The sequence below is a fragment of the Nannospalax galili genome, unplaced genomic scaffold (assembly GCF_000622305.1).
Source record: "Nannospalax galili isolate Female #2095 unplaced genomic scaffold, S.galili_v1.0 scaffold660, whole genome shotgun sequence".
NCBI lineage: Eukaryota > Metazoa > Chordata > Mammalia > Rodentia > Spalacidae > Nannospalax > Nannospalax galili.
Window position 1 is genome coordinate 2,063,175 of NW_008349073.1, and position 12,224 is coordinate 2,075,398.

At 53.2% G+C, this 12,224-nt stretch overlaps 1 protein-coding gene across 3 annotated transcripts; it reads left to right on the forward strand.

Moving 5' to 3' along the window:
• The first annotated feature begins 270 nt into the window (after positions 1-270).
• Positions 271-11,592, forward strand: Prrt4 (proline rich transmembrane protein 4). 3 transcript variants are annotated; one of them, XM_029570037.1, is made up of 7 exons: positions 271-699; positions 1,799-1,862; positions 2,115-2,222; positions 2,312-2,522; positions 2,630-2,734; positions 3,006-3,128; positions 9,302-11,592. In XM_029570037.1, exons 4-7 carry the CDS (start codon positions 2,318-2,320, stop codon positions 11,125-11,127), a joined length of 2,259 nt encoding a protein of 752 aa, XP_029425897.1. In that variant the 5' UTR covers positions 271-699; positions 1,799-1,862; positions 2,115-2,222; positions 2,312-2,317; the 3' UTR covers positions 11,128-11,592. The 3 variants fall into 3 exon arrangements, with proteins under 3 accessions (XP_029425897.1, XP_008844612.1, XP_029425896.1); XM_008846390.3 differs by having other exon boundaries at positions 1,799-2,522; XM_029570036.1 differs by lacking the exon at positions 271-699 and having other exon boundaries at positions 1,781-2,522.
• Positions 11,593-12,224: the final 632 nt, after the last annotated feature.

Below are 12,224 nucleotides of genomic sequence, written 5' to 3' on the forward strand. Positions count from 1 at the left end.
TTGAAAGAGTGACTGTGGTTGCCTGGAGTGCCATTCTGGGCCAGACTGTAGTTGTGTGTGTGTGTGTGTGTGTGTGTGTGTGTGTGTGTGTACACACACACGAGTGTGCACTACAATGTGTGTAGGGAGGAGGTTTGTGGGGGTGTGAACGTGCGCGCGCGTGCACGGTGCCCTCGCCCGAGGGTGTGTTTTCCAGGATGGCATGCGTGTGGTTGTGTTTCCTGGGCCTCCCTGGGAGTGTGTGGCTGCCAGCGCCAGGCTGAGACCGAGGCGCGGCTGATTGGCAGCGCTGGGTGAATGAGCGCGCGTGGGGCCAGGGCAGCCAGGCGGCCGCAGCTCGGCGCTGCTGTGCCCACTGCGGGCCGGGTAGGGGGCGGGCGGCTGGGAGGAGGGCGAGGAAAGAGGGCGCGGAAGGCAGTGGAGAGGGCTGCGAGCCGGGATCGCAGCCAGGAGGCGGCGCAGCGGGGAGGGAGCGGAGTGCCAGGCGCCCGGAGCCGGAGCCCGTCCGCCTGCTGCGAGCGCTGCGGGGCGCGGGCGGGGTGGGGTCCGCCGAGCTGCGGCCGCACCGCGAGCCCAGGGGAGTCAGGATCCCAGCGTCCGGAGCAACGGAGAACAGGCTAGACCCTCCGAGCGCCTAGCTGGGGGTCGCCGATGCAGGTCGCCCCTCCTGGTGACCCTCTTCTGGAGCGAGAGGAGCAGGTCCGTCGGTCCATACTGGGGGAGCCGGAGTGTGCTGTGCGCGCGCGTGTGCATGTGTCTGCGTGGGGTGGGTGTGTAAGGGGCATGGGGGATAATGGTATGTGATGTGTCTGTACAATGTGAATGTGTGCCTCCGTATGGAGAGAGAGAGAGAGAGAGAGAGAGAGAGAGAGAGAGAGAGAGAGAGAGAGGAGGCTCAGCAGGATCTAGTGTGTGTGTGCAGGGGTGTGTGCAGAGGTGTGTGAAGGGTGAGTGGGTGAGTGTGTCACGGGTGCTAGGTGTGGCTGTGTGTGATGTAAGTAAGGGTCCTGGGTACATTTGTGTCCCTGGCTCACCCTCCCTTCCCCCACCAGATGTTCTGAGGAGGGGGTGGCAGCCTGCTGCTGCTGCCCCTAACTCAGCTTGCCAGCCTGGCCTCCTCTCTTCAGAAAAGGTCAATTAGTCCCTCCCTCGAATACTTCTAGGGTCAGGGTCAGGGTAACAGCAAGCCAAGCTCCAGGAAAGAGGGGGTGGGGAGTTTCTTCCAGACCAGGGACCCTACTTCTCTGGTAGAGCCTGGTTAGCCTTCAGCTCTTCAGTCAGATCATTTCATCCTGTGCTCTGCCCTTCCCAGAGTCCTGTGTCCCATTGCTATCTCCCTCTGGGGGAAGGTGCAGATCAGGATTCATCCAGAGGGTTTGCTTGTTCATAGCTGTATAACTGGAACAGTGCTTGGCACACAGTGGGCCTCAGTGGATGTTTCCGGGAGGAAGGGTGGGCAGAGGGTTGGGGAAAGAGGGAGACACTGCATCTTGGAAACCAGGTTCGTTCTGTCTGCTGTGCTTAAGGATGAAGCTACTGGTTTAATCAGACCTCAGTTTCCTATGTGCAAAGGCTGGGGGTTCCTGTGGGAACTGCAGGGGAGAGATTTGTGCCTTCGCCTGTGGATACCGGAAGGAACTGGCAAGGAAAGTCATCATTCCTCTCTCCCAGGCAGAACACTTTGTCTCCTGCCCACAGTACCTGCTTCTCTGTGTCAGAGTCTCTGTCTAGGGCATCCCATCCTGGGAAAGGAAGAGGGTGGCAACAGCCAGGACTCATGGACTTCTCCTCCCTCCAGGACCCTGGCGCTAACAAGGTGCTGAAGAAGTGAGCCCCCTGTCCACCCAGATTGCTGAGGCCAGGTGGGGCCATGGCAGGGCGTGGCTGCCTGGGACTGGGGCTGTTCTGTTGGGTTCTGCTTGCTGTTCCTGTGGGCCCCCAGCCTGCTTCATCTGTGCCAGATGCCCCTCTCACTACTTTGACCCCACCACCTCAAAGTGAGGCCTCCATGCTGTCTCTCAACCTGGGACTAAACTTCAAATTCCATCTTCGGGGACCTGCGGCTGTCTGGGGGAGCCCTGTCACAGAAACCCAGCCTCTCTCTCCTGATCTAGGCCAGGAACCAGGGGAAGAGGTGGAAAGTGGTCTGAGGACTGACTCCTTTTGGGAACTACTGGTGGGCTCTCCTGGGAACTACCCCCCAGAGTGGGGCTCTGCTGAAGGTAGCTTTACACCCTGGGCCTCCTTCCTGCCTCCTGAGTCCACATCCCCCATCTCAGGGCTCACCAAGTGGCCCACTGCTCCATCTCAGCCTAGGATGGGCACTGTGACCTGGGCCACTGCTCTGACAGCTACAGCACCTCCAACCAGTGCTCCCAGGCCTCACCAGAGTGAGCTGGAGCTGAAGTTTGATGTGGCACTGAGAGCAGGTGCAGCCCCCACACTTGGGCATCGGTCCCTGCCCCTGCTGCCCAGTCTGCGGGCCAGCCTGGCAGAGATTGCTGGGCGCCTGGGACCCTTTGGTGAGTACACACCCAATCTAAGGAGCGGCCCTGCTGGGCACCAGTTGATGAGCACCCACTGGCCACTGGTAGATAGAAGGCAGCTTCAGTCACTGCTCCTTTTGCAGGATTCTTTGGTACTACTCTGTCCCCACTCCGGAACTTCTCAAGCCTGAGTTCCCCAGGCACAACAGCACCTTCAAGCTCTGCAGCTGAAGTATCAGATTCTCCAGGTGAGTGTTGGTTTCATTGTAACAAACATCTGTGAGACCTCCTGCATGGCAGGAGCTATGGTAATGACCTGACCAGCACCTCTTCAGGCCTAATGTTGCATAGGGAAGTGCTTTCTTTACTGTGTTGACTGATTTGGTGCTGTACTTTAGTTCATGATGTTCATGTGGCTACACTCCCTGGGGCTCTAGGGAAGGACATGATTTTCTCCAAAGTCCCAGAGTACTGCAAGCTGGTAGGATGTCACTTAAGTCCCATATGTTTCTGTTATAGGGCTCTTTGGTACCACTCTGTCCCCACCCCCACCTCTCCTGGAAAGGAATCTCTCAAGCCCAAGCCTGTTGGACCCAGCAGCTTCCCTAAGCTCTGCCTCAACTGAGACACCAGTGCAAAATGGTAAGCATACAATTCATTTGAACTTGACATTTATTTTATTTTTATTTTATGTATATCAATGTATTGTTTGCATGAATGTGCACCTGTGTTGTACAATGCCTGTGGAGGTCAGAAGAAGGTGTCAGATCCTCTGGAACTGGAGTTAGGACAGTTGTTAGCTACCATGTGGGTGCTGAGAATTGAGACTGGGTCCACTGCAAGAGCAACCAGTGCTCTTAACCGCTGAGCCATCTCTTCAGCCCTTAGCTTGACAATTATTGTTTGAACACTTACTATGTGCCAGTCACTCATCAATGTCCTGGGACCTTTTATGGTTAGTGATAACCATATCACCATTCCTTTCATCTTCAACATGGAGAAGTTGTACATGAATGGTTGACAATTGCCTGGGAAGGGCCCACATTAAATTAAGTAATGGTTCTCTGGGGGGTTTGCTGTCACAGGCAGAGTGAGACAGAGACAAGTGCCCCAGGAATTACTTCTTGATTTCCACAGCATCTCCACTCATCCCACCCTCTACCCTAAGTGCCCAGTTCTTCCCTGCCCCCACCCCATCTCAGCCTTGGGGTTTTTTCCTCTGTTGTCTGATCTGTCATGACATGCTGTCAGACCTGGGCAAGGCTGAACCGTCATGAAGAAGACATTAAAGAGACTATGAACACAGAGATGCCACCTTCATTCAAGGGAATCTTTGAGACTTTGCATTTAGACAAGTGAGTGGTGAGAAGGCAAGATTTAACCTCTTTGAGCCTAAGTTTTCTCACTTATCTAGAGTTTGAAAATGGCACTCATTTTTCCTAGAATCCCCAAGTCTCTAGATAGTGTGAACTTTTGGCAGGATGCTGGACACCAAGGTCATTAAACAGTATCTATTGACCTTGCTTCCTTCCTGCACTGTATCCCAAATACATTTGCAGACCTAACCTTGCAGATAACCTGACTTTGGCCCCCAGCTTCCAGGACAAAAGAGTTTCCAGTACAGAGGGTAAAGGTGCCTCAAGAGAGGTTTTTGCTAAACCATGCTGTGGTGGCCATGAGGAGGGACTTCCAGCCCAGATTTGCTCTACCTTGGCTGTGAAGCTCATTAGCCACCCTGCACTAGGCTCAGCCATAGAGACCCCTGGTCCTCTGGCTCTTCCAGCTCCAGACCTGACAGTGCACTGGACGTTTTGATCCTTTCCAGCCACCATCACAGTGCTCCCTCAGTGAGCAGCAGTAGCAGAATCCCCTGGGGGCAGGGGCAGCTCTGTGCCTCAGGGGATAGATGCTGGCTGGCAGTCTGCTGGCCAGACAGGTTTAATGAGTCTGGACAGTATCAGAGACAGCCTAGCCTCCCTTGTCCCCTTCCTCCCTCCTGGCTGCAGGAGCCCAGCCACTTGATGCTGCTTCTCCTGGATAAACCGAGAAGCTGGAGTCAACCCTTGCTCATACCAGGGGACATGGGGGAGGGATGGAATGGAGGGAAGGAGGGAGAGAGGGAGAGAGAGAGAAAGAGAGAAAGAGAAAAAGAGAGAGAGAGATCAAGCAGGGAGCAAAGAGACTTTTCTTTTTTGACATAGGAACTCTTTGTAGCCCCAGCTGGCCTGGGACTTTCTATGTAGACCAGGCTGACCTCGATCTCACAGAGATCTGCCTGCCTCTGCCTCCCAAATTCTGGGATTAAAGGCGTCTACCACCATACCTGGCCCCTTTTTGTTGTTTTTGAGATAGAGTCTCATGTAGCCTGGGTTGGCCTCAAACTGGCTCCTGTAGCTGAGGCTGACCTTGAACTTTGGGGCCTCCATCTCCAAGTGCTGGTATTTCAAGTGTGTCCCACCATACTTGGCATTTTAGGGTCTTTATAACTTAGGTGCCATTCAATTTGTACTCCCAGGGCCGTCTTGTATTTGGTCCCCTTTCCCTCAACCAGTGCTTGTATTCAACCCATTCACACACTGACAGTTTTAATGGGCTGTATCATATCCAAGGACTTCAGGCCTGCTGGTAAGTCCTCACTGCTGTCCCTCTGCTCCCTGACCCATTGGCAGGCCTTGACTGTGAATGGCCAGCACCTGGGCCATCCTGTTGTTAAATATTTCCAGTGCCACTGCTACAGAGTATCAGTCCTCCTGATCTCAGTCCTGGAGGTGGGGGTGGGAAGAAGGATGAAGCCAGTCACTAAATGGGCTGTAGTTTCCAGCATCTAGAGATCATTCCTCAGCCCTTTGATCTGGGAAGCTGGTGGATAATCAGATCTGACTTTTCCAGGACCCAGATAATCCCTCCCCATTACCCTGCTTGGCCAGCTCTGCCTCACTAATCACTCATTTGACATCCCTTCTCTCTCAGCCCTGAGGTCAAGGGGGCCTGCTCAGGATCCCCCTCCTAGAAGACAGGACCAGAGGACCATTATCTTCTGGGGGAAACTCAAGGCTATTTCTGAGGAAGCTGCAGACAGGGAGACAAGAGTTGAAGTCAAGTGAACCCTTTATAGGCAGAAGCTGGGCTTTCTCCCATCTGCCTGCACCCACACCTGACCTACATGGGGCTCTCTGGGCATGCTCTGACTCTTGCAAACAGTGCTCCCAATTTAGAACTCCCTCTCTGACACTTCAGGTATCCCTTGCACTTTACCTGTTTTCTACATCTGTTTTATTTTGTTTCGGGTTTTTTTTTGTTTCCTAGTTAAATTTTTTTTATTATATTTATTTTACATGTATGAGTGTGTTGCTTGCATGTATGTCAGTGCACCCATGTGTGTAATGCCCATGGAGGTCAGAAGAGAGTGTTGGATGCCCTGGAACTGGAGTTACAGATGGCTGTTAGTTGCCATGTAGGTGCTGGGAACTGAACCCAGGTCCTCTGCAAGAGTAGCCAGTGTTCTTAACGGCTGAGCCATTTCTCCAACCCATTTTCTGTTTTTTAATCCATGTCCTGAATTCTTATGAATGTTGAGTTTTGCTCTACTGGCCTTAGGATTTGGGCACGAGATGAGAAATGGAGTTCTCTGTGGCCTAAAAGGGAGAGCTGACCTCTGAGAGCACTTGTCTGTACAGTGAGCAAGGAGAAGGGGCTGAAGAATGACAGGCTGGGGCAGAATGTGGGCTCCTTGGCAGGACCTCCTTTCCTCTTTGCAGGGCCCACAAAGGCCAAAGGAAAACAAGCTAATCCAGTCACTTTGTAGAAGCTGTAGTTTAGACCAGGGTATCAAAGGGGACCAGAGGATAAGGAGATGAGTGTGTTAGTTTGTACCAATACTAGGCTGATGCCTCCCCTGGCCCTGAGCGTACTCTCTGTTCCTAACTGAATAAATTCTCATTTAACTGAGGCTGCTGTCTTCATGAATGTTGAAGGGTGGTTAGGCTATCAACTTGGTGTTTTTCAAACAACTCATAAACTGAGATAATAGATTGATGTTCACTCTTTTGACTCACTGTTGTCTTTCTAAGCAAGTTTAGGATGTGCTAAGGGCTTTTCACCCAGATCACAGTTAGAGGTAGTTAAATCAAGGACTAATTTGAGGGGGTTGGAGAGATGACTCAGAATTTAAGAGCGTGTACTGACCAGAGTTTGATTTCAAGCACCTATGTCCAGTGGCTTACAACCTCTTGTAACTCCAGCTCCAGGGGGTCCAACATCCTTTTCTGGCATCTGTGGGCACCTCCAGTCATGTGTATATATCCCCACTAAACATATATGAATAATAAAAAATAAATATTAAAAAAGTAATTTTGGGACTTAAGAGATGGCTCAGTAGTTAAGCGCACCGACTGTGCAGGTTCAATTACCAGCATCCACATGATGGCTAACAGCCATCTGTAACTCAAGTTCCAGGGGATCTGATACCCTCTTCTGTTCTCCTTGGGCATTGTATGACATGGGTGCACTTACATACATGCAGGAAAAATACTCATACACATTAAATAGATAAACTAATTTGAAGCTTCAAGTGATCACATTCGAACACAAACTGATAATTGATCAGTGATGAACATTTCCCAACCATGATTCTGGCCACAGTCATATATTATTTTCTTCACACCAGGAACATACACACTATCCATCTCATTCAGCTTTATGTCTGTCCTCTGTGATCAGTATTCTTATCCAGTTCAGATATGAGGGATGTGGTGGGATGGGAATCAGGGTGCATGCTGCCATTTGTAATTGACAGGGAGCTGTGCATGTTTAATTTTCTGACTGCTCCCTCTCTGCCTTCCCTAGTTGCCTCATTCTTCTTCCCTTCGCTCTCCAGAGCTTCTTTCTGCCCCCTTACTCCTTCTATTAGGTTTTGCCTGTCCTCAGCATGGGTGGGTATGTTCCTGGGTCTTTCTATTGTCCAGCTGGGACATGGCTGAGGAAGGGCCAGGCAGTTGGGGCAAGAGGAGGGTGTAATCAGCAGGAGCCTATCACACCTAACTCAACACCTGTCTCCTATACTCCCCCATCCCCACCAGGCTGTCTCCATCCCTCATCATCACCCTTTCCCCTCTATTTGGCCAGTAGCTGCAGTTCTGTTGAGCCTTTAAAGTATAGGAAGAGGTTAGCTTCTAGCATCTTCCTTGCTGTCTATCCATGGGAGAATCTCTGAGTCTGACTTTTTTGAGTTCTTCTCTTGCTCCAAGAGAGCAGAACTACTTTCCACTCTTCACTGACTTCTCTTTCTCCAAGGGTTGTGAAAGGTGTTAGATGAGGCTGCAGCCTGAGTTAGCAGAGCACCCGAGGGGCTTACTTACTCAGACAGCACATTAGTCTACTATGATCTCCCTGGTTCTTCCCTTTTTGGAGTTCAAGGCCATCCTCGGAGACCAGGGGAGTTTATCTAAATATTATCTTCTGAAAAATGGGAGCAGGACATGGGGATACCTATATCATGAGCGTTAGACTAGAAGGTTAGGGATGCAGCTCAGTGGTAGAGCATTTGTCTAGTGTACACAAGACCCTGGGTTCTATCCCCAGTACTAGGAACTGGGGAAAAAATATTTAGCTTGAGGCTGGCATAGTGGCTTATCCGTATAATTCTTAGTACCTAACAGGCCGAGACACAATGATTACTGTGAGTTAAGAGGGCAGCTTGGACTATATAATGAGCTGGAGGGCAGCCTGGATTATAAAGTGAGACCCTATCTCAAAAACAACACAAAAAAGTTGGACATGGTAGTGCACTCCTTTAATCCCAGTACTTGGGAGGCAGAGGCAGGTGGATCTCTTAGAGTTTGAGGCCAGCCTGGTCTATGTAGTGAGTTCCAGGACAGCTAGGACTACAGAGAGACCCTGTCTCAAAAAGACTAAAAACAAAACACAAAACAAAAATCTCTAGATAATGGTTTTGTGGGTGAATCAGGATGGGGGCTATAGCCATTCATAGGCTGAGGACTGAGGTAGAATCTATAGCAAGGGCAATCAGTGAGAAATTGTGTTCTCCTTAGTGTGCTAGGGCCAGTACTCTTACCTCTTCCCCTGCTGTGCATGCAAATGTGTTCTGTGAAAAGGGGATAAGAAGAGAGCACTGAAAAGGGACAGAGGAAGTATCTCTTAACACTTAAGTGTGGTTAGGAATCTGGTGAAGGGGAGAGGGAGAGGGAGAAGGCGAAGGAAAGAAAGGAATATTAGTTTTATGAGGTGGTGGTTTGCTGTAGAAAGGGGTGTAAATTGGTGCTCAGTTGTGCTCTGCCAAATTGTGACCTTGGATAAGTCACTTTGCCTTTTTGTAGAATCTCAGTTTCTTTATCTGGTAAATAAGAGGGCTCATTTATTCAATGAAAATTGCACAGTGCCACCCACATGCTACGAACCATTTAGGCCTGGAGATTCAGGTGCGTGCAAAGGTAATAAAACTCCTGTTCTCATAAAACTTCCTTTCTGGTGTGGGGATTGGTCTGGAGGGGCTGTCCACAGTTCCTTCCAGTTGTAAAGTTCTGCAGCTTCTTAAGGACCACCCCCCCACCAACTTCCACCTAGTAAAATCAAGGAGTGATTAGAGGGAAATGAACAGTGGGCAGAGGGGAGGGAGAATGAAAGCTGGAAACTTCAGCCTGAGGAGTTAGTTGGGTTCTGGGGGGAGAAGGGGAGAGGCTGAAAAGCATGGAGACTCTTATGCAGAACAGTCTTGTTACAGATGTATTTAAACTTCTAGATGTGTGCTGGGGTGGGGGTGCTGCTAACAGCTTCAATCAAATGTTCTTTGTCCACAGATACCACTATCCTCACCTCTGCTCCAGGTGAACCCTCTCCTGCCAGCCTTGGGAACCCTTCTGTGCCGCCCAAATGTGAACCAGACTTTTGCAGCGACCCCGAGTTGCCTAATAGTGAGGGGCAGCCTCCTGCCTCCCCTCTGCCTCTCTTTTTCTTGACCCTGGAAGCCAACTGGGCGGAGGCCAGGGCTCGCTGGGGCCTGGCCTGGGAGGCCCATGTGTATGGGGCAGGTGCACTCTTTGGTCTGGTGGCCCTGCTGGCTCTGTTGGCTCTGGCTCTCTTGCCCTGGCGCTGCCCACCCGGCGCCCCCTGCCTGGCGCTGCTAGATCTGCTGCTGCTCTCGGCCGGGACCACGAGGGCCTTCCCGCTCCTCTACGACGCCTACGGACACCGCGATCGGCTGCCTGATCTCGCCTGGCTGCTGCTGCAGGACCTTCCGCTGCCCTGCCTGGCTGCGGGCTTGGGGCTGGCCTGCCTGCTGCTGGCCCGGCCACGCACACCGCGGTGCCCCGCCGGCTTGGCTGCGCTGCTGCTCTTGGGGCTGGGGCTGGCTGCAGCGGCCGCCCTGGGGAGCGCGGTGCACCGTCCGCTGCAGCCGCTGCGGCTTGCCTCGCGCGGGCTGCACGCCTTCCTCGCTGCCTTCCTGTCCGGGCTCCTGCTGGCACTCTCCTGCTGGGGAGGCAGGCGGCGGCGGGCCGGAGCTCCCCTGGGAGGGTCTGGCTTCAAGGGCTCCACGCCGGTTCCGCAATCGCGCAGCCCTTTCGCCCTGAGGGAGTCCTGGAGGCGAGCAGCGCGCACCGCCCCGGTAGCCGGCACCTTCGGGCTGCTGAGCGGAGCCCTGCAGGGCTATGAGGTGCTGCACGCCTTGGGCTATGGCGGCCAGCCTGGCTTGGAGGGACCTTGGCCTTGGTGGGCCTTCCAGCTAGGCCTGCGTCTGGGCGAAGTGGGCGTTGCGCTCCCGCTGGCGCTGCTAGGCCTCTATCCCACGCTCTGCAGCCCCCGGGTGCCGCGACGCTGCTGGGCCAAGCTCTTCCGATGGTCGCCCGGACACGCTGCTCCGCTGCTCCCGGGAGGCTGGGTCCCCGGGCCCCCGGACAAGGAGCCCTTGGGTAGCGCCATTGCGCGTGGAGATGCAGAGCTGCTTCAGCTGTGCGCCCTAGCAGGGCCAGGCCCCGACCTCCTACTCCAAGGGGGCAGCTGCCGCGGCTGCGAAGGTGCGGTGGCCAACCCAGCCCAGTCTCCTGCCTCCTCCCCCGTTAGCGATTGCACGGTGGATTTCCGCCCGCCCTCACCCATCAACCTGCGACGCAGCATCGAAGAGGCCCTCTGCAGCGAGGCACTGCTGGCACCGGGCCTCTTTCAGGGCCCTGCCTTTGGGGAAGCTCTGCCTGGGCTCGGCCTCTACCGCACCATCTCCCTAGGGACCAAGACAGGGGCTGGAGCCAGTGAGAGGTCTGAGAAAGTTCCTGGATCCCCGGCGCCTAATGAGCTCCCCTCTCCTGGGGCTTGGCCCCCAGTCAGCAGCGCCTCGTCTGGCTCGCTGTGTGGGTTGTCACGGGACAGCTCGTCCATGCTGCTGTGTTCCAGCCCTGACAGGCCTCCCCGCTGTTCGCTGGTCTGCGTCCTCAGTCCCCCGCGGCCCTCAGGAAGCAGCCCCAGCCTCCCAGCATCAGGATCCTACCAGGCTCTATCCCCATCCTCTCGTGACTCCCTTGAACGTGCTTCTGAGCTGCAGGCTGAGGAGGCCTTGCTACAGGAGCAATTCTTGGATGCCTGTCGACAGATTGACGAGCTGAGCGTGGGCAGCGACACCATAGACCTGTGAAGAGGCTACCATCTCACAGCCAAACCATTTGTCCCTTTCTAGCGCCCACTCTGTCCAAGACCTGCACACTGTAATCATTGCCCAATTCTGCCTGGTTCAGATACTTCTCCCCACTTCCTTTCCATCCAGGGGCCCCTGGGTGAGTGGGTGAGCAGCCAGGCTCTGTGGATTGGGAATCAGTGCCAACCTCTCTGGAGCCCTGTGTGTTGATGCCCCCAGCTGCAATTTAGACTGGCAGGGTCCCACTTTCCTTGGTCTTCACCAGCAATAAAACTCCACAGGTGCTCCACTCCTGACCACCTTTCCGCTACTCTGGTGCTGAGAGGGGCTATCCTCAGAACCCACTTCTGCCATGTCCTTCATTGGACCTTCCCTCAAAGATGGGTCTATGCCCCATCCAAAAGACCTTACAACAGCTGGGTGGGAAGCAAGTGCTTTCAGAGTCAATTTATCAATAAAATATTTTCAGAGGAGTATGTTCTGATCTTCTTGGGAAAGCTTAAACGGGACTACAACTTCAGTAGTCCATAGAAGTGGAGTGGGTCTGCCTCAGACTCCCCCAGGGTCCTCCACATAAGAGCAAGGAATCTGGTTCTGTGGCTGTGATAAGCGAGGGTCCTGGGAGTCGCCCCTGGAAGACACATCTGACTCCCTGGCAAGTGGCTTTTCCTAAGAAGGAGCACCATGCTGAGAAACAGAGATTCTTCAGTCTACGGTGAAAACGCTTTTCTTTCTTAGTAGTCTGGCTTCAGGACCTGATAGATAACTCCTGGGGACTAGCTAATAATAAAGACCTTCGTGGAAATCTGGACACACATGTTAAAGGGCCTGACTGCCTCAAACTGGGCTCCCTAACAACTTGCCTTCCAAATTCCCATGCTTGAGAATTTATGAGGAGGAACTGCCTTAACTCACTAACAGTGCTTCTTTGAGGCTGGGTTCATAAGGACTCCAACCCTCTTTCCCTTCAGAACTCTCATCTCAGATCCTCAATGGAGAATGCCTGTCTCCGTGTCCACCTCTTGCTCCAGACCCAGTCTAGCTTCCAAAGCAGAACTCACAATGCAGAGAGACCTATGCTCATGCCCAGCCCTACC